The sequence below is a fragment of the Bombina bombina genome, chromosome 7 (genome assembly GCF_027579735.1).
Source record: "Bombina bombina isolate aBomBom1 chromosome 7, aBomBom1.pri, whole genome shotgun sequence".
Taxonomy (NCBI): domain Eukaryota; kingdom Metazoa; phylum Chordata; class Amphibia; order Anura; family Bombinatoridae; genus Bombina; species Bombina bombina.
Genome location: NC_069505.1, coordinates 443,218,657 through 443,238,712, shown reverse-complemented (window position 1 = coordinate 443,238,712; position 20,056 = coordinate 443,218,657). Strand labels below are relative to the sequence as shown.

At 41.4% G+C, this 20,056-nt stretch overlaps 1 protein-coding gene across 1 annotated transcript in view; it reads left to right on the top strand.

Moving 5' to 3' along the window:
- SEPTIN3 (septin 3) overlaps nt 1-20,056 on the top strand; it is a 173,950-nt gene that overhangs the window by 119,060 nt on the left and 34,834 nt on the right. Inside the window, exons 8-11 of the mRNA XM_053721386.1 lie at nt 1,372-1,489; nt 2,116-2,211; nt 10,824-10,923; nt 17,202-17,253. Coding sequence (XP_053577361.1) covers nt 1,372-1,489; nt 2,116-2,211; nt 10,824-10,923; nt 17,202-17,253 — 366 coding nt within the window. The remainder of the gene's footprint in view (nt 1-1,371; nt 1,490-2,115; nt 2,212-10,823; nt 10,924-17,201; nt 17,254-20,056) is intronic.

The following is a 20,056-nucleotide window of genomic DNA, read 5'->3' as shown; positions in this document are numbered from 1 at the left end:
TGTCTAGACCTGAGACACATACACTCATACATACACCCTGACTAGACCTAAGGCACATACACTCATACGTACACCCTGACTAGACCTAAGGCACATACACTCATACGTACACCCTGACTAGACCTAAGGCACATACACTCATACGTACACCCTGACTAGACCTAAGGCACATACACTCATATGTACACCCTGACTAGACCTGAGGCACATACACTCATACGTACACCCTGACTAGACCTAAGGCACATACACTCATATGTACACCCTGACTAGACCTGAGGCACATACACTCATACGTACACCCTGACACATACTAACACATAAATATATATGTATATACACATAATAACACATAAATATATATGTATATATACATAATAACACATAAATATATATATTATATATACAGTATATACACATAGTAACACATAAATATATATGTATATACACATACACACCTGTATATCACTTTTGTTACTTGGTATCACCGGCTATATCACTTGTGTTACTTGGTATCACCTGTATATCACTTTTGTTACTTGGTATCACCGGCTGTATATCACTTTTGTTACTTGGTATCACCGGCTGTATATCACTTTTGTTACTTGGTATCACCTGTATATAACTTTTGTTACTTGGTATCACCGGCTATATAGCACTTGTGTTACTTGGTATCACCTGTATATCACTTTTGTTACTTGGTATCACCGGCTGTATATCACTTTTGTTACTTGGTATCACCGGCTGTATATCACTTTTGTTATTTGGTATCACCGGCTGTATATCACTTTTGTTACTTGGTATCACCTGTATATAACTTTTGTTACTTGGTATCACCGGCTGTATATCACTTGTGTTACTTGGTATCACCTGTATATCACTTTTGTTACTTGGTATCACTGGCTATATATCACTTTTGTTACTTGGTATTACCTGTATATCACTTGTGTTACTTGGTATCACCTGTATATCACTTTTGTTACTTGGTATCACTGGCTATATATCACTTTTGTTACTTGGTATTACCTGTATATCACTTGTGTTACTTGGTATCACCTGTATATTACTTTTGTTACTTGGTATCACCGGCTATATATCACTTTTGTTAGTTTTTTTACAAAGGATTTGTACTTTGTTTGAATACGCAGTTCTACCCTTTTCCATACCTCAGTAAATAAGTTCCCTTTAGGCCACCAGGCTTATGCACCTCCACCTTGTCTCATCATGTTGCTGGCTAGACACAAGAACTACATGAAGATCCCACGGCTGGTGTAGCCCTCATTTGTGTAACAATCTTAGGGGTCTGTGACAAATTACACACCCTCTAATAATCTCCAAAACTCTAAATCTTGCTTCTCATTTGCTCTGCAGGCTGCGACCATTGGACCTGGAATTTATGAAGCATCTAAGTAAGGTTGTCAATATCATACCAGTCATAGCCAAAGCTGATACTATGACCCTGGAGGAGAAGATTGAGTTCAAACAGCGGGTAAGTGCCAACTTGCTGCCATCTCTTTGCCCTAAGCTTCTTCCCTCAATACACCTTAGCAAATACTAGCAGATTTGGGGTTCCCCAACCAGTTGTCCATTATTGTTCAGGTTAGCGTTGCAACAGACACAAGAAAATATCTGTAAAACCTCAGATCTGATTTGGTCTTATATGTTTATACTTTGGCTTTATGCGACTCAAGGAATCAATAGTTTCATAGGGCAATGAATGCAGCTAAATATGAGGACCACAGCTGGGGTCACCTAGAAATACCAACCTTCTGGTTTACAGTAAGTGACTGACATGAGAAATCCAACACCGACTGAACTAATAACATTGTGACCATCAACAACAGCACTGCAGTGTACATTAGCTCTTCTCTACATAACAGATAGGTGAGTGGTTCTAACTACACTGAGCAGTGACACATGGGGACAGACAGACAAGAAGGTGATTTAAAAGGTTCTTCAGATTGTTTTTTTCATCTACATGACTCAAACATTTTCATATAAGAAAATGACGTCCCCAAGCCTCATTGGTAACAGTTAATATTCCTGTAATAAGGTTCCAGCTAGGGGCTTGATGCATACAAAGTGACAGTCACTTTTTGTGGTTTTTGTTTGCAGGTTCGGAAGGAGCTAGAGATGAATGGAATAGAGTTCTATCCCCAAAAAGAGTTTGATGATGACTTAGAAGATAAGACAGAGAATGATAAAATCCGGGTAAGCGAGCGCAAACTGATGTGACATCAATGTCACCTCCCTATGACAAAACTCCTCTTATAACACTGACACTAGCTGAGATGATAATGCAGTCGGTGTGGGATGAACCTAGTGCAGCTTGATGTGATGTGCTGTGAGTCTATAGGCTTGTGATGTCACATGGTGTGAGTCTATAGGTTTGTGATGTGACATGCTGTGAGTCTATAGGCTTGTGATGTCACATGGTGTGAGTCTATAGGGTAGTGATGTGACATGCTGTGAGTCTTTAGGCTTGTGATGGGACATGCTGTGAGTCTTTAGGCTTGTGATGTGACATGGTGTGAGTCTATAGGTTTGTGATGTGACATGCTGTGAGTCTATAGGCTTGTGATGTCACATGGTGTGAGTCTATAGAGTAGTGATGTGACATGCTGTGAGTCTTTAGGCTTGTGATGCGACATGCTGTGAGTCTATGGGCTTGTGATGTGACGTGTTGTGAGTCTATGGGCTTGTGATGTGACATGTTGTGAGTCTATAGGCTTGTGATGTGACATGCTGTGAGTCTATAGGCTTGTGATGTGACATGTTGTGAGTCTATGGGCTTGTGATGTGACGTGTTGTGAGTCTATGGGCTTGTGATGTGACATGCTGTTAGTCTATAGGCTTGTGTTGTGACATACTGTGAGTCTATCGGCTTGTGATGTGACGTGTTGTGAGTCTATGGGCTTGTGATGTGACATGTTGTGAGTCTATAGGCTTGTGATGTGACATGCTGTGAGTCTATAGGCTTGTGATGTGACATGTTGTGAGTCTATGGGCTTGTGATGTGACGTGTTGTGAGTCTATGGGCTTGTGATGTGACATGCTGTTAGTCTATAGGCTTGTGTTGTGACGTGCTGTGAGTCTATAGGCTTGTGATGTGACGTGTTGTGAGTCTATAGGCTTGTCATTTGACTTGTTGTGAGTCTATAGGCTTGTGATGTGACATGTTGTGAGTCTATAGGCTTGTAATGTGACATGCCGTGAATCAATGGGTTTGTGATTTGACATGTTGTGGGTCTATAGGCTTGTGATGTGACATGCTGTGAGTCTATGGGCATGTGATGTGACATGTTGTGAGTCTATAGGCTTGTGATGTGACGTGTTGTGAGTCTATAGGCTTGTGATGTGACATGTTGTGAGTCTATAGGCTTGTGATGTGACATGTTGTGAGTCTATAGGCTTGTGATGTGACTTGCTGTGAGTCTATCGGCTTGTGATGTGACATGTTGTGAGTCTATAGGCATGTGATGTGACTTGAGAGAGGGGGTATCAATGGCACTACTTAGCCTAATGTGGCTTAAATATTTCTAATTCCCTATTTAGCCCCAATTTGTCCTTAATATATGTGGGGATAATTCCCCTATGAAAATATGGACTGCTAAAGGTGCTATGTAGTTTTCAACATGTGAAACTGGGTAGAGAAAGGCTCTAACTCGGCAGACTACATATATAGCACTCTTGGGGGTTAATATAGGGTATAATTCTGAATAGTATGAAAGACCTTGTTCCTTTAGGCAAAATAGAGTTACTGATGGTCTAGTGAGTTTGCGTGTTCCACGTTAAAACATAACTTTTATTGTGTCAAACTTAATATAAAACACTGGAAATAAATTTAAAAACACACTTAGATGCTAAAGACTCAGTGGTCAGCCTGCTCTTTGTAAGTAGATTCTAGCCAGGTGGGTTCTAGGTTATGCTGGAAACCTTCTAGAGTATAATTGCAGCAAGTTAATGAACCTGATGCACACTTATAACAAGAGGTCCTGTAAAAGTTGTGTGTATATCCGTGTAGTGGACCTAACAGAGTAAAATATTCAGTAGTCTTAAATAGTATTAATCTTAATAAGACATTATTACTATTTTTATTGTATCACCTTAATACTGTTTGCTGGTGGATAGTATACTTAATATGCTGACATCGGGTGGTAAGATTACCTTGAATCTTATTAAAGAAGTTAATGGTGCTGTAGTCAGCAATTTTAACCCAATGCATTCATTCTAAATGTCAGAATTACTGATAGGTTAATAATCCACATATCAACAGCTTATAAACTTATAGTTATAACGTGACCGTTATTATCAGATGGATAAGAGAGGTGATCTTTAAATTGGTATAAATGTGCACTTTGTATACCGTGTTTTCCAGGCAGTGTTAATTCTCATTAATAAATATCATACATGCTATTACTACTCATGTACGACTCTGTCGTTCCGTTTTAAGTATGCTGTGTTACAATTTAAATAACTGATAAAGACACACTTTGCATGTAAATTTGTAACTGTAATATAGCGGTTGTTGCCAATGGGTGACAGAGCTGTTTGCTGATTATATAGAGAGTTTTAGGTGTAGCTCACTCAAACACAAAAGCTGTTTAATTTCAGCCCACTCCTGCACTGCCGGTTAAACCGGTTCAAATGGGGTTACTGCTAATCACACCACTGGGTATATAGCCGATGGAGTAGATGTAACTTTACCCGTTAATCATTAAGTTATATGCCCGTATTGTGTATCTAATATTTGGTTCCCAGTTTGCCGGTAAAACTATATCTGTGTCGAGTGGCTCTCACAGCTCTGCCCCAAAGCTAGATATACAGATTTAGTATCTTTTACACATTAAGTCTGTTAAGCGATTATCGAGCGTGTAAGAACCAGCATAGTTAAATTTTAAATTTTAACCAGGATAATAACCACCAAAGGCTAGTGTATAAGTAAACTTAGAGCAGGTTTAGTACTATAGCATTCTAAGGCTCATCTAAAAAATACAGGAGCTCCAGGACTCCTCACCAATTCCCTAACGTCCCTAACATGTTTCGCCCTAACAGCTTTCTCAAAGGGTCTACTTACAAAGAGCAGGCTGACCACTGAGTCTTTAGCATCTAAGTGTGTTTTTAAATTTATTTCCAGTGTTTTATATTAAGTTTGACACAATAAAAGTTATGTTTTAACGTGGAACACGCAAACTCACTAGACCATCAGTAACTCTATTTTGCCTAAAGGAACAAGGTCTTTCATACTATTCAGAATTATACCCTATATTAACCCCCAAGAGTGCTAAATATGTAGTCTGCCGAGTTAGAGCCTTTCTCTACCCAGTTTCACATGTGATGTGACTTGCTGTGAGTCTATATGCTTGTGATGTGACATGTTGTGAGTCTATGGGCTTGTGATGTGACATGTTGTGAGTCTATGGGCTTGTGATGTGACATGTTGTGAGTCTATAGGCTTGTGATGTGACATGTTGTGAGTCTATGGGCTTGTGATGTGACATGTTGTGAGTCTATAGGCTTGTGATGTGACATGCTGTGAGTCTATAGGCTTGTGATGTGACATGCTGTGAGTCTATAGGGTAGTGATGTGACATGTTGTGAGTCTATAGGCTTGTGATGTGACATGCTGTGAGTCTATAGGCTTGTGATGTGACATGTTGTGAGTCTATAGGGTAGTGATGTGACATGCTGTGAGTCTATAGGCTTGTGATGTGACATGCTGTGAGTCTATAGGCTTGTGATGTGACATGTTGTGAGTCTATGGGCTTGTGATGTGACATGCTGTGAGTCTATAGGCTTGTGATGTGACATGTTGTGAGTCTATAGGCTTGTGATGTGACATGCTGTGAGTCTATAGGCTTGTGATGTGACATGTTGTGAGTCTATAGGCTTGTGATGTGACTTGCTGTGAGTCTATAGGCTTGTGATGTGACATGCTGTGAGTCTATAGGCCTGTGATGTGACATGTTGTGAGTCTATAGGCTTGTGATGTGACATGCTGTGAGTCTATGGGCTTGTGATGTGACATGTTGTGAGTCTATGGGCTTGTGATGTGACATGCTGTGAGTCTATAGGCTTGTGATGTGACATGTTGTGAGTCTATGGGCTTGTGATGTGACATGTTGTGAGTCTATAGGCTTGTGATGTGACATGCTGTGAGTCTATAGGCTTGTGATGTGACATGTTGTGAGTCTATAGGCTTGTGATGTGACTTGCTGTGAGTCTATAGGCTTGTGATGTGACATGCTGTGAGTCTATAGGCTTGTGATGTGACATGCTGTGAGTCTATAGGCTTGTGATGTGACATGTTGTGAGTCTATGGGCTTGTGATGTGACATGTTGTGAGTCTATAGGCTTGTGATGTGACATGCTGTGAGTCTATAGGCTTGTGATGTGACATGCTGTGAGTCTATAGGCTTGTGATGTGACATGCTGTGAGTCTATAGGCTTGTGATGTGACATGCTGTGAGTCTATAGGTCTGTGATGTGACATGCTGTGAGTCTATAGGCTTGTGATGTGACATGTTGTGAGTCTATAGGCTTGTGATGTGACATGCTGTGAGTCTATAGGCTTGTGATGTGACATGCTGTGAGTCTATAGGTCTGTGATGTGACATGCTGTGAGTCTATAGGCTTGTGATGTGACATGCTGTGAGTCTATAGGCTTGTGATGTGACATGCTGTGAGTCTATAGGCTTGTGATGTGACTTGCTGTGAGTCTATAGGCCTGTGATGTGACATGCTGTGAGTCTATGGGCTTGTGATGTGACATGCTGTGAGTCTATGGGCTTGTGATGTGACATGTTGTGAGTCTATAGGCTTGTGATGTGACATGCTGTGAGTCTATAGGCCTGTGATGTGACATGTTGTGAGTCTATAGGCTTGTGATGTGACATGCTGTGAGTCTATAGGCTTGTGATGTGACATGTTGTAAGTCTATAGGCTTGTGATGTGACATGTTGTGAGTCTATAGGCTTGTGATGTGACTTGCTGTGAGTCTATAGGCTTGTGATGTGACTTGCTGTTAGTCTATAGGCTTGTGATGTGACATGTTGTGAGTCTATGGGCTTGTGATGTGACATGTTGTGAGTCTATGGGCTTGTGATGTGACATGTTGTGAGTCTATAGGCTTGTGATGTGACATGTTGTGAGTCTATAGGCTTGTGATGTGACATGTTGTGAGTCTATAGGCTTGTGATGTGACATGTTGTGAGTCTATAGGCTTGTGATGTGACATGCTGTGAGTCTATAGGCCTGTGATGTGACATGTTGTAAGTCTATAGGCTTGTGATGTGACATGTTGTGAGTCTATAGGCTTGTGATGTGACATGTTGTGAGTCTATAGGCTTGTGATGTGACATGTTGTGAGTCTATGGGCTTGTGATGTGACATGTTGTGAGTCTATAGGCTTGTGATGTGACATGCTGTTAGTCTATAGGCTTGTGATGTGACATGTTGTGAGTCTATGGGCTTGTGATGTGACATGTTGTGAGTCTATAGGCTTGTGATGTGACATGCTGTTAGTCTATAGGCTTGTGATGTGACATGTTGTGAGTCTATGGGTTTGTGATTTGACATGTTGTGGGTCTATAGGCTTGTGATGTGACATGCTGTGAGTCTATAGGCTTGTGATGTGACATGCTGTGAGTCTATAGGCTTGTGATGTGACGTGTTGTGAGTCTATAGGCTTGTGATGTGACGTGTTGTGAGTCTATAGGCTTGTGATGTGACATGCTGTGAGTCTATAGGCTTGTGATGTGACATGCTGTGAGTCTATAGGCTTGTGATGTGACATGCTGTGAGTCTATAGGCTTGTGATGTGACGTGTTGTGAGTCTATAGGCTTGTGATGTGACATGTTGTGAGTCTATAGGCTTGTGATGTGACATGTTGTGAGTCTATAGGCTTGTGATGTGACATGCTGTGAGTCTATAGGCTTGTGATGTGACATGTTGTGAGTCTATAGGCTTGTGATGTGACATGCTGTGAGTCTATGGGCTTGTGATGTGACATGTTGTGAGTCTATAGGCTTGTGATGTGACATGCTGTGAGTCTATGGGCTTGTGATGTGACATGTTGTGAGTCTATAGGGTAGTGATGTGACATGCTGTGAGTCTATAGGCTTGTGATGTGACATGTTGTGAGTCTATGGGCTTGTGATGTGACATGTTGTGAGTCTATGGGCTTGTGATGTGACATGTTGTGAGTCTATAGGCTTGTGATGTGACATGCTGTTAGTCTATAGGCTTGTGATGTGACATGTTGTGAGTCTATAGGCTTGTGATGTGACTTGCTGTGAGTCTATAGGCTTGTGATGTGACATGTTGTGAGTCTATGGGCTTGTGATGTGACTTGCTGTGAGTCTATAGGCTTGTGATGTGACATGTTGTGAGTCTATAGGCTTGTGATGTGACATGTTGTGAGTCTATGGGCTTGTGATGTGACATGTTGTGAGTCTATAGGCTTGTGATGTGACATGCTGTTAGTCTATGGGCTTGTGATGTGACGTGTTGTGAGTCTATGGGCTTGTGATGTGACATGTTGTGAGTCTATAGGCTTGTGATGTGACTTGCTGTGAGTCTATAGGCTTGTGATGTGACATGTTGTGAGTCTATAGGCTTGTGATGTGACTTGCTGTGAGTCTATAGGCTTGTGATGTGACTTGCTGTGAGTCTATAGGCTTGTGATGTGACATGCTGTGAGTCTATGGGCTTGTGATGTGACATGCTGTGATTCTATGGGCATGTGATGTGACGTGTTGTGAGTCTATGGGCTTGTGATGTGACATGTTGTGAATCTATAGGCTTGTGATGTTGCATGCTGTGAGTCTATAGGCTTGTGATGTGACATGCTGTAAGTCTATAGGGTAGTGATGTGACATGCTGTGAGTCTATAGGCTTGTGATGTGACATGTTGTGAGTCTATAGGCCTTTGATGTGACATGTTGTGAGTCTATAGGCTTGTGATGTGACATGTTGTGAGTCTATAGGCCTTTGATGTGACATGTTGTGAGTCTATAGGCTTGTGATGTGACATGCTGTGAGTCTATGGGCTTGTGATGTGACATGTTGTGAGTCTATAGGCCTGTGATGTGACATGTTGTGAGTCTATAGGCCTGTGATGTGACATGCTGTGAGTCTATAGGCCTGTGATGTGACATGTTGTGAGTCTATAGGTCTGTGATGTGACATGTTGTGAGTCTATGGGTTTGTGATGTGACATGTTGTGAGTCTATAGGCCTGTGATGTGACATGCTGTGAGTCTATAGGCATGTGATGTGACATGTTGTGAGTCTATAGGTCTGTGATGTGACATGTTGTGAGTCTATGGGTTTGTGATGTGACATGTTGTGAGTCTATAGGCCTGTGATGTGACATGCTGTGAGTCTATAGGCTGTGATGTGACGTGTTGTGAGTCTATAGGCTTGTGATGTGACATGTTGTGAGTCTATAGGCCTGTGATGTGACATGCTGTGAGTCTATAGGCCTGTGATGTGACATGTTGTGAGTCTATAGGCCTGTGATGTGACATGTTGTGAGTCTATAGGTCTGTGATGTGACATGTTGTGAGTCTATGGGTTTGTGATGTGACATGTTGTGAGTCTATAGGCCTGTGATGTGACATGCTGTGAGTCTATAGGCTGTGATGTGACGTGTTGTGAGTCTATAGGCTTGTGATGTGACATGTTGTGAGTCTATAGGCCTGTGATGTGACATGTTGTGAGTCTATGGGCTTGTGATGTGACATGTTGTGAGTCTATAGGCCTGTGATGTGACATGTTGTGAGTCTATAGGCCTGTGATGTGACATGTTGTGAGTCTATAGGCCTGTGATGTGACATGTTGTGAGTCTATGGGTTTGTGATGTGACATGTTTTGAGTCTATAGGTCTGTGATTTGACATGTTGTGAGTCTATAGGCTTGTGATGTGACATGTTGTGAGTCTATAGGCCTGTGATGTGACATGTTGTGAGTCTATAGGGTAGTGATGTGACATGTTGTGAGTCTATAGGCCTGTGATGTGACATGTTGTGAGTCTATGGGTTTGTGATGTGACATGTTGTGAGTCTATAGGCCTGTGATGTGACATGTTGTGAGTCTATGGGTTTGTGATGTGACATGTTGTGAGTCTATAGGCCTGTGATGTAACATGTTGTGAGTCTATGGGTTTGTGATGTCACAGGTTGTGAGTCTATGGGTTTGTGATGTGACATGCTGTGAGTCTATAGGCCTGTGATGTGGCATGTTGTCAGTCTATAGGCCTGTGATGTGACATGTTGTGAGTCTATGGTCTCACTTAACAGTTGAGTAGTAAAAACAAGGCAGCATCATTAGTAAAAGGTCAGAAACACAGACCACGTCAGGAAAACCATTTGCAGTGTCAGTGCTTGGCTACACAGGCAGAGAATTAGGGACTCAGGTCTGAGAAGCAAAATCAGACACTTGCCATTCCAGCTACCTGACAGCTGCTGTATATTACAACCTCTTTTCGACCTGTTGCAAAATGTTTTATATCAAATTAAATTAATTTTGACAGCACTTGAGTACATGTATATGGTTTCACCAAATCGATTACTGACCATTTAAACAAAACGTTTAAATTATGTTCTTATTCTGCCTACATACTGTTGCGTGTAGATACACTGTAGAACATACACCAGCTGATAGTGGTTATCTCAAGTGTTTTGTTTTGGTTATTTTCATAATATGACGATAATCTGTGATGTTCTACCCTGTCAGTAAACAAAAGGCATTCGGAGTGTAAGGAATGGTCAGTGTTTTATAATCGTGTAAAGTATTGTTTTTTTTTTTTTATCCTTTTCTAGCAGGAAAGTATGCCCTTTGCTGTGGTAGGAAGTGACAAGGAATATCAGGTGAATGGAAAGCGAGTTTTAGGCCGTAAAACTCCATGGGGAATAGTTGAAGGTAAATGGCAGCAAACACATTAAATAAGCTCATGAAAAGCTACGATTTATTAAATAGCCCTCCTAGTGTCACAGTGTATTAATGACAGTGACATGTTTATGTGCTCAGTCCCTGCTAGTGTCACAGTGTACTAATGACAGTGATATGTTTATGTGCTCAGTCCCTGCTAGTGTCACAGTGTACTAAAGACAGTGACATGTTTATGTGCTCAGTACCTGCTAGTGTCACAGTGTACTAATGACAGTGATATGTTTATGTGCTCAGTACCTGCTAGTGTCACAGTGTACTAATGACAGTGACATGTTTGTGTGCTCAGTCCCTGCTAGTGCCACAGTGTACTAATGACAGTGACATGTTTATGTGCTCAGTCCCTGCTAGTGCCACAGTGTATTAATGACAGTGACATGTTTATGTGATCAGTACCTGCTAGTGTCACAGTGTACTAATGACAGTGACATGTTTATGTGATCAGTCCCTGCTAGTGCTACAGTGTACTAATGACAGTGACATGTTTATGTGCTCAGTCCCTGCTAGTGCTACAGTGTACTAATGACAGTAACGTGTTTATGTGCTCAGTCCCTGCTAGTGTCACAGTGTACTAATTACAGTGACATGTTTATGTGATCAGAGCCTGCTAGTGTCAGTGTACTAATGACAGTGACATGTTTATGTGCTCAGTACCTGCTAGTGTCACAGTGTACTAATGACAGTGACATGTTTGTGTGCTCAGTCCCTGCTAGTGCCACAGTGTACTAATGACAGTGACATGTTTATGTGCTCAGTCCCTGCTAGTGTCACAGTGTACTAATGACAGTGACATGTTTATGTGCTCAGTCCCTGCTAGTGTCACAGTGTACTAATGACAGTGACATGTTTGTGTGCTCAGTCCCTGCTAGTGCCACAGTGTACTAATGACAGTGATATGTTTATGTGCTCAGTCCCTGCTAGTGCCACAGTGTAGTAATGACAGTGACATGTTTATGTGCTCAGTCCCTGCTAGTGCCACAGTGTACTAATGACAGTGACATGTTTATGTGCTCAGTATCTGCTAGTGTCACAGTGTACTAATGACAGTGACATGTTTATGTGATCAGTCCCTGCTAGTGCTACAGTGTACTAATGACAGTGATATGTTTATGTGATCAGTGCCTGCTAGTGTCAGTGTACTAATGACAGTGACATGTTTATGTGCTCAGTCCCTGCTAGTGTCACAGTGTACTAATGACAGTGACATGTTTATGTGCTCAGTCCCTGCTAGGGTCACAGTGTACTAATGACAGTGACATGTTTATGTGCTCAGTCCATGCTAGTGTCACAGTGTACTAAAGACAGTGACATGTTTATGTGCTCACTACCTGCTAGTGTCAGTGTACTAATGACAGTGACATGTTTATGTGCTCAGTCCCTGCTAGTGTCACAGTGTACTAATGACAGTGACATGTTTATGTGCTCAGTCCCTGCTAGGGTCACAGTGTACTAATGACAGTGACATGTTTATGTGCTCAGTACCTGCTAGTGTCACAGTGTACTAATGACAGTGACATGTTTATGTGCTCAGTACTTGCTAGTGTCACAGTGTACTAATGACAGTGACATGTTTATGTGCTCAGTCCCTGCTAGTGCTACAGAGTACTAATGACAGTGACATGTTTATGTGATCAGTCCCTGCTAGTGCTACAGTGTACTAATGACAGTGACATGTTTATGTGCTCAATACCTGCTAGTGCCACAGTGTATTAATGACAGTGACATGTTTATGTGCTCAATACCTGCTAGTGCCACAGTGCACTAATGACAGTGACATGTTTATGTCCTCAGTCCCTGCTAGTGTCACAGTGTACTAATGACAGTGACATGTTTATGTGCTCAGTACCTGTTAGTGCCACAGTGTACTAATGACAGTGATATGTTTATGTGATCAGTGCCTGCTAGTGTCAGTGTACTAATGACAGTGACATGTTTATGTGCTCAGTCCCTGCTAGTGTCACAGTGTACTAATGACAGTGACATGTTTATGTGCTCAGTACCTGTTAGTGCCACAGTGTACTAATGACAGTGATATGTTTATGTGATCGGTGCCTGCTAGTGTCAATGTACTCATGACAGTGACATGTTTATGTGCTCAGTACCTGCTAGTGCCACAGTGTACTAATGACAGTGACATGTTTATGCGCTCAGTGCCTGCTTGTGTCACAGTTTACTAATGACAGTGACATGTTTATGTGCTCAGTACCTGCTAGTGCCACAGTGTACTAATGACAGTGACATGTTTATGTGCTCAGTACCTGTTAGTGCCACAGTGTACTAATGACAGTGACATGGTTATGTGCTCAGTCCCTGATAGTGCCACAGTGTACTAATGACAGTGACATGTTTATGTGCTCAGTGCCTGCTAGTGTCACAGTGTACTAATAACAGTGACATGTTTATGTGCTCAGTCCCTGCTGGTGCCACAGTGTATTAATGACAGTGACATGTTTATGTGCTCAGTCCCTGCTAGTGTCACAGTGTACTAATGACAGTGACATGTTTGTGGGCTCAGTACCTGCTAGTGTCACAGTGTACTAATGACAGTGACATGTTTATGTGCTCAGTCCCTGCTAGTGCCACAGTGTATTAATGACAGTGACATGTTTATGTGCTCAGTCCCTGCTAGTGTCACAGTGTACTAATGACAGTGACATGTTTGTGGGCTCAGTACCTGCTAGTGTCACAGTGTACTAATGACAGTGACATGTTTATGTGCTCAGTATCTGCTAGTGCCACAGTGTACTAATGACAGTGACATGTTTATGTGCTCAGTACCTGCTAGTGCCACAGTGTACTAATGACAGTGACATGTTTATGTGCTCAGTACCTGCTTGTGTCACAGTGTACTAATGACAGTGACATGTTTATGTGCTCAGTACCTGCTAGTGCCACAGTGTACTAATGACAGTGACATGTTTATGTGCTCAGTACCTGCTAGTGCCACAGTGTACTAATGACAGTGACATGTTTATGTGCTCAGTCCCTGCTAGTGCCACAGTGTACTAATGACAGTGACATGTTTATGTGCTCAGTACCTGCTAGTGTCACAGTGTACTAATGACAGTGACATGTTTATGTGCTCAGTACCTGCTAGTGTCACAGTGTACTAATGACAGTGACATGTTTATGTGCTCAGTCCCTGATAGTGCCACAGTGTACTAATGACAGTGACATGTTTATGTGCTCAGTGCCTGCTAGTGTCACAGTGTACTAATGACAGTGACATGTTTATGTGCTCAGTCCCTGCTAGTGCCACAGTGTATTAATGACAGTGACATGTTTATGTGCTCAGTCCCTGCTAGTGTCACAGTGTACTAATGACAGTGACATGTTTGTGGGCTCAGTACCTGCTAGTGTCACAGTGTACTAATGACAGTGACATGTTTATGTGCTCAGTATCTGCTAGTGCCACAGTGTACTAATGACGGTGACATGTTTATGTGCTCAGTACCTGCTAGTGTCACAGTGTACTATTGACAGTGACATGTTTATGTGCTCAGTTTCTGCTAGTGTCACAGTGTACTAATGACAGTCACATGTTTATGTGCTCAGTCCCTGCTAGCGCCACAGTGTACTAATGACAGTGACATGTTTATGTGCTCAGTCCCTGCTAGTGCCACAGTGTACTAATGACAGTGTCATGTTTATATGCTCAGTACCTGCTATTGTCACAGTGTACTATTGACAGTGACATGTTTATGTGCTCAGTATCTGCTAGTGTCACAGTGTACTAATGACAGTGACATGTGTATGTGCTTAGTCCCTGCTAGTGTCACAGTGTACTAATGACAGGGATATGTGTATGTGCTCAGTCCCTGCTAGTGTCATAGAGTACTAATGACAGTGACATGTTTATGTGCTCAGTCCCTGCTAGTGTCACAGTGTACTAATGACAGTGATATGTTTATGTGCTCAGTACCTGCTAGTCTCACAGTGTACTAATGAGAGTAACATGTTTATGTGCTCAGTACCTGCTAGTGTCACAGTGTACTAATGACAGTAACATGTTTATATGCTAAGTCCCTGCTAGTGTCACAGTGTACTAATGACAGTGACATGTTTATGTGCTTAGTCCCTGCTAGTGCCACAGTGTACTAATAACAGTGATATGTGTATGTGCTCAGTCCCTGCTAGTGCTACAGTGTACTAATGACAGTGACATGTTTATGTGCTCAGTCCCTGCTAGTGTCACAGTGTACTAATGAGAGTAACATTTTATGTGCTCAGTCCCTGCTAGTGTCACAGTGTACTAATGACAGTAACATGTTTATGTGCTCAGTACCTGCTAGTGTCACAGTGTACTAATGACAGTGACATGTTTATGTGCTTAGTCCCTGCTAGTGTCACAGTGTACTAATGACAGTGACATGTTTATGTGCTCAGTGCCTGCTAGTGTCACAGTGTACTAATGACAGTGACATGTTTATGTGCTCAGTCCCTGCTAGTGCCACAGTGTATTAATGACAGTGACATGTTTATGTGCTCAGTCCCTGCTAGTGTCACAGTGTACTAATGACAGTGACATGTTTGTGGGCTCAGTACCTGCTAGTGTCACAGTGTACTAATGACAGTGACATGTTTATGTGCTCAGTATCTGCTAGTGCCACAGTGTACTAATGACAGTGACATGTTTATGTGCTCAGTACCTGCTAGTGTCACAGTGTACTATTGACAGTGACATGTTTATGTGCTCAGTTTCTGCTAGTGTCACAGTGTACTAATGACAGTCACATGTTTATGTGCTCAGTCCCTGCTAGTGCCACAGTGTACTAATGACAGTGACATGTTTATGTGCTCAGTCCCTGCTAGTGCCACAGTGTACTAATGACAGTGTCATGTTTATATGCTCAGTACCTGCTATTGTCACAGTGTACTAATGACAGTGACATGTTTATGTGCTCAGTATCTGCTAGTGTCACAGTGTACTAATGACAGTGATATGTGTATGTGCTCAGTCCCTGCTAGTGTCACAGTGTACTAATGACAGTGATATGTGTATGTGCTCAGTCCCTGCTAGTGTCACAGTGTACTAATGACAGTGACATGTTTATGTGCTCAGTGCCTGCTAGTGTCACAGTGTACTAATGACAGTGATATGTTTATGTGCTCAGTACCTGCTAGTCTCACAGTGTACTAATGACAGTGATATGTTTATGTGCTCAGTACCTGCTAGTGTCACAGTGTACTAATGACAGTGACATGTTTATGTGCTTAGTCCCTGCTAGTGTCACAGTGTACTAATGACAGTGATATGTTTATGTGCTCAGTACCTGCTAGTGTCACAGTGTACTAATGACAGTGACATGTTTATTTGCTTAGTCCCTGCTAGTGTCACAGTGTACTAATGACAGTGACATGTTTATGTGCTTAGTCCCTGCTAGTGCCACAGTGTACTAATAATAGTGATATGTGTATGTGCTCAGTCCCTGCTAGTGTCACAGTGTACTAATGAGAGTAACATTTTATGTGCTCAGTCCCTGCTAGTGTCACAGTGTACTAATGACAGTAACATGTTTATGTGCTCAGTACCTGCTAGTGTCACAGTGTACTAATGACAGTGACATGTTTATGTGCTTAGTCCCTGCTAGTGTCACAGTGTACTAATGACAGTGACATGTTTATGTGCTTAGTCCCTGCTAGTGTCACAGTGTACTAATGACAGTGACATGTTTATGTGCTTAGTCCCTGCTAGTGTCACAGTGTACTAATGAGAGTAACATTTTATGTGCTCAGTCCCTGCTAGTGCTACAGTGTACTAATGACAGTGACATGTTTATGTGCTCAATACCTGCTAATGCCACAGTGTACTAATGACAGTGACATGTTTATGTGCACAGTGCCTGCTAGTGTCACAGTGTACTAATGACAGTGACATGTTTATGTGCTCAGTGCCTGCAGGTGTCACAGTGTACTAATGACAGTGACATGTTTATGTGCTCAGTGCCTGCAGGTGTCACAGTGTACTAATGACAGTGACATGTTTATGTGCTCAGTCCCTGCTAGTGTCACAGTGTACTAATGACAGTGACATGTTTATGTGCTCATTCCCTGCTAGTGCTACAGTGTACTAATGACAGTGACATGTTTACGTGCTGTCAGTGTTTTCTCGTGTCACATGTAGCTGCACATACAGAACCTGCGATGGGTCATACAATACTATTATTACTGGGGAACAATACTGTCATTGTAATGTTTATTGGTACATTTATTGTATTAAGCAGCTGATGTATTTATTTTGTTAATTACAGTTGAGAACCTGTCACACTGTGAGTTTTCTCTGCTGAGGGACTTTGTTATACGGTGAGTTGGTCTCTTCCCTGTGTTCGTCTCATTTTCCTGTTACCCCAGTCTCTCTGCTTCTCTATGTATTGGCACCATCTTGTGTATACAGTGTGCCATGGTATGCCCATCCCCCCATGTCACTTTGTCCTGTCCCACAGAGATGATGTTATGTATCTGATCTGTCACTTCAAGAAGAAAGAGATCTCTCGCCCTTGTGCGCTGCAGCAGAAAACCTTGTGTCAGTTGTGGCTTCTGACAGTCTCTGTCTGCAGTGTCACTTGTACGCACATAAAAATTATTTCTTTTGTTTGTGTCCTGTGTATTTTGTACGTAGCCCATGATGGTACATGACTTTATATCCCTCCTTGTGTTACTGCTGCTTACAGGGAGTAACACTTAATACAGCGAGAAACAACCTATTCCCTGTTTGTTCCATATACAATGACGTTTAGTCATTAAGATGACTGCTTAATATTGAGATAACTCTTCTTTATATGCACAGTAGATATCAGTAATTAAGCACTGCATTACTAAAACGTCTGCACACATGGGGCGCGATCCAATATACATCGTAGTTTGCGGCGCAAGCGAGGGAACCCCCGCCGCCCGTAGTTTCAGCTCGCAACTCGAGCTATCCAATATACCCCGCCGGCAGTTGCTAAAGTGCCGTAAGTCGGATAAACTAGCGATGTCCAGAAATCTGCGTAAGTACAAATTTCTGGAGTCGCCAGTGACTTACAGCACTTTAGAAACTGCCGGCGCCTACAAAACCTGACTAAGTTATTAAATCTCCCATACTGTCTAACATGCCTCCAAAACATAGCCCGACACGTCTAACCCTCTATCCGCTATCCCCCCTCACTCTCCTAATAATAAAAAATGTTTTAACCCCTAAACCGCCGCTCCCGGACCCCGCCACACCTAATAAAGTTATTAACCCCTAAACCGCCGCTCCCAGACCCCGCCGCCACCTACATTAACTACCCTCTAATGTGAGCCCCTTAAACCGCCGCCACCTACATTACCTTCCCCCTAATGTGAGCTCCTACCCCGACGCCAGCTAAATTAAAATTATTAACCCCTAATCTAATTCCCCTACCCCGCCGCCAGCTATATTAAAATTATTAGCCCCTAATTTAATCCCCCTACACTGCAGCCAGCTATATTAAATTATTAACCCCTAATTTAATCCCCCTACACTGCCGCCAGCTATATTAAATACATTAACCTCTAATCTAATCCCCCTAAAGTAATCAGCTCTATTACCAGCCCTTAAAAGGGCCTTTTGCGTGGCATTGCCCGAAAGTAACAGCTCTTTTACCAGCCCTTAAAATGGATTTTTGCAGGGCATTGTCACAAAGTAATCAGCTCTTTTGCCTCTAATCTAAATCCCCCTACATCGCCGCCACCTATAATAAATGTATTACCCCCTAATCTAATGTGAGCCCCTTACACCGCCACCACCTACATTACCTTCCCCCTAATGTGAGCTCCTACCCCGCCGCCAGCTATATTAAAATTATTAACCCCTAATCTAATCCCCCTACCCCGCCTCCAGCTATATTAAAATTATTAGCCCCTAATTTAATCCCCCTACACTGCCGCCAGCTATATTAAATACATTAACCTCTAATCTAATCTCCCTAAAGTAATCGGCTCTATTACCAGCCCTTAAAAGGGCCTTTTGCGTGGCATTGCCCGAAAGTAACAGCTCTATTGCCAGCCCTTAAAAGGGCTTTTTGCGGGGCATTGCCCCAAAGTAATCAGCTCTTTTACCAGCCCTTAAAATGGATTTTTGTGGGGCATTGTCACAAAGTAATCATCTCTTTTGCCTCTAATCTAAATCCCCCTACACCGCCGCCACCTATAATAAATGTATTACCCCCTAATCTAATCCCCCTACACCCCCGCCATCTACATTAACTATATTAACCCTAATTATATTAGGGTTAATATAGTTATTATATTATATATATTAACTATATTAACCCTAATTATATTATGGTTAATATAGTTAATATAGTTATTATATTATATATATTAACTATATTAACCCTAATTATATTAGGGTTCATATAGTTAATATAGTTATTATATTATATATATATTAAGTATAATAACCTTATCTAACTCTAACACCCCTAACTAAATTCTTATTAAAATAAATCTAATTAATATTAATATTATTAATTAAAATATTCCTATTTAAATCTAAATACTTACCTATAAAATAAACCCTAAGATAGCTACAATATAATTAATAATTACATTGTAGCTATTTTAGGGTTTATATTTATTTTACAGGTAACTTGGTATTTATTTTAACTAGGTACAATAGCTATTAAATAGTTAATAACTATTTAATAGCTACCTTGTTAAAATAATTACCAATTTACCTGTAAAATAAATCCTAACCTAAGTTACAAATACACTTACACTATCAATAAATTAAATAAACTACAAATATCTAAACTAAAATATAATTAAATACACTAAACTAAATTACAAAAAAAACCAAACACTAAATTACAAAAAATAAAAAAAGATTACAAGAATTTTAAGCTAATTACACCTATTCTAAGCCCCCTAATAAAATAACAAAGCCCCCCAAAATAAAAAAATTTACCTACCCTAATCTATATTACAAAAGTTAACAGCTCTATTACCAGCCCTTAAAAGGGCTTTTTGCAGGGCATGCCATAAAGTAATCAGCTCTTTTGCCTGTAAACCCCCCCCCCCACAATACCACCCCCCAACATTACAACCCACCACCCACATACCCCTACTCTAAACCCACCCAAACTCCCCTTAAAAAAACCTA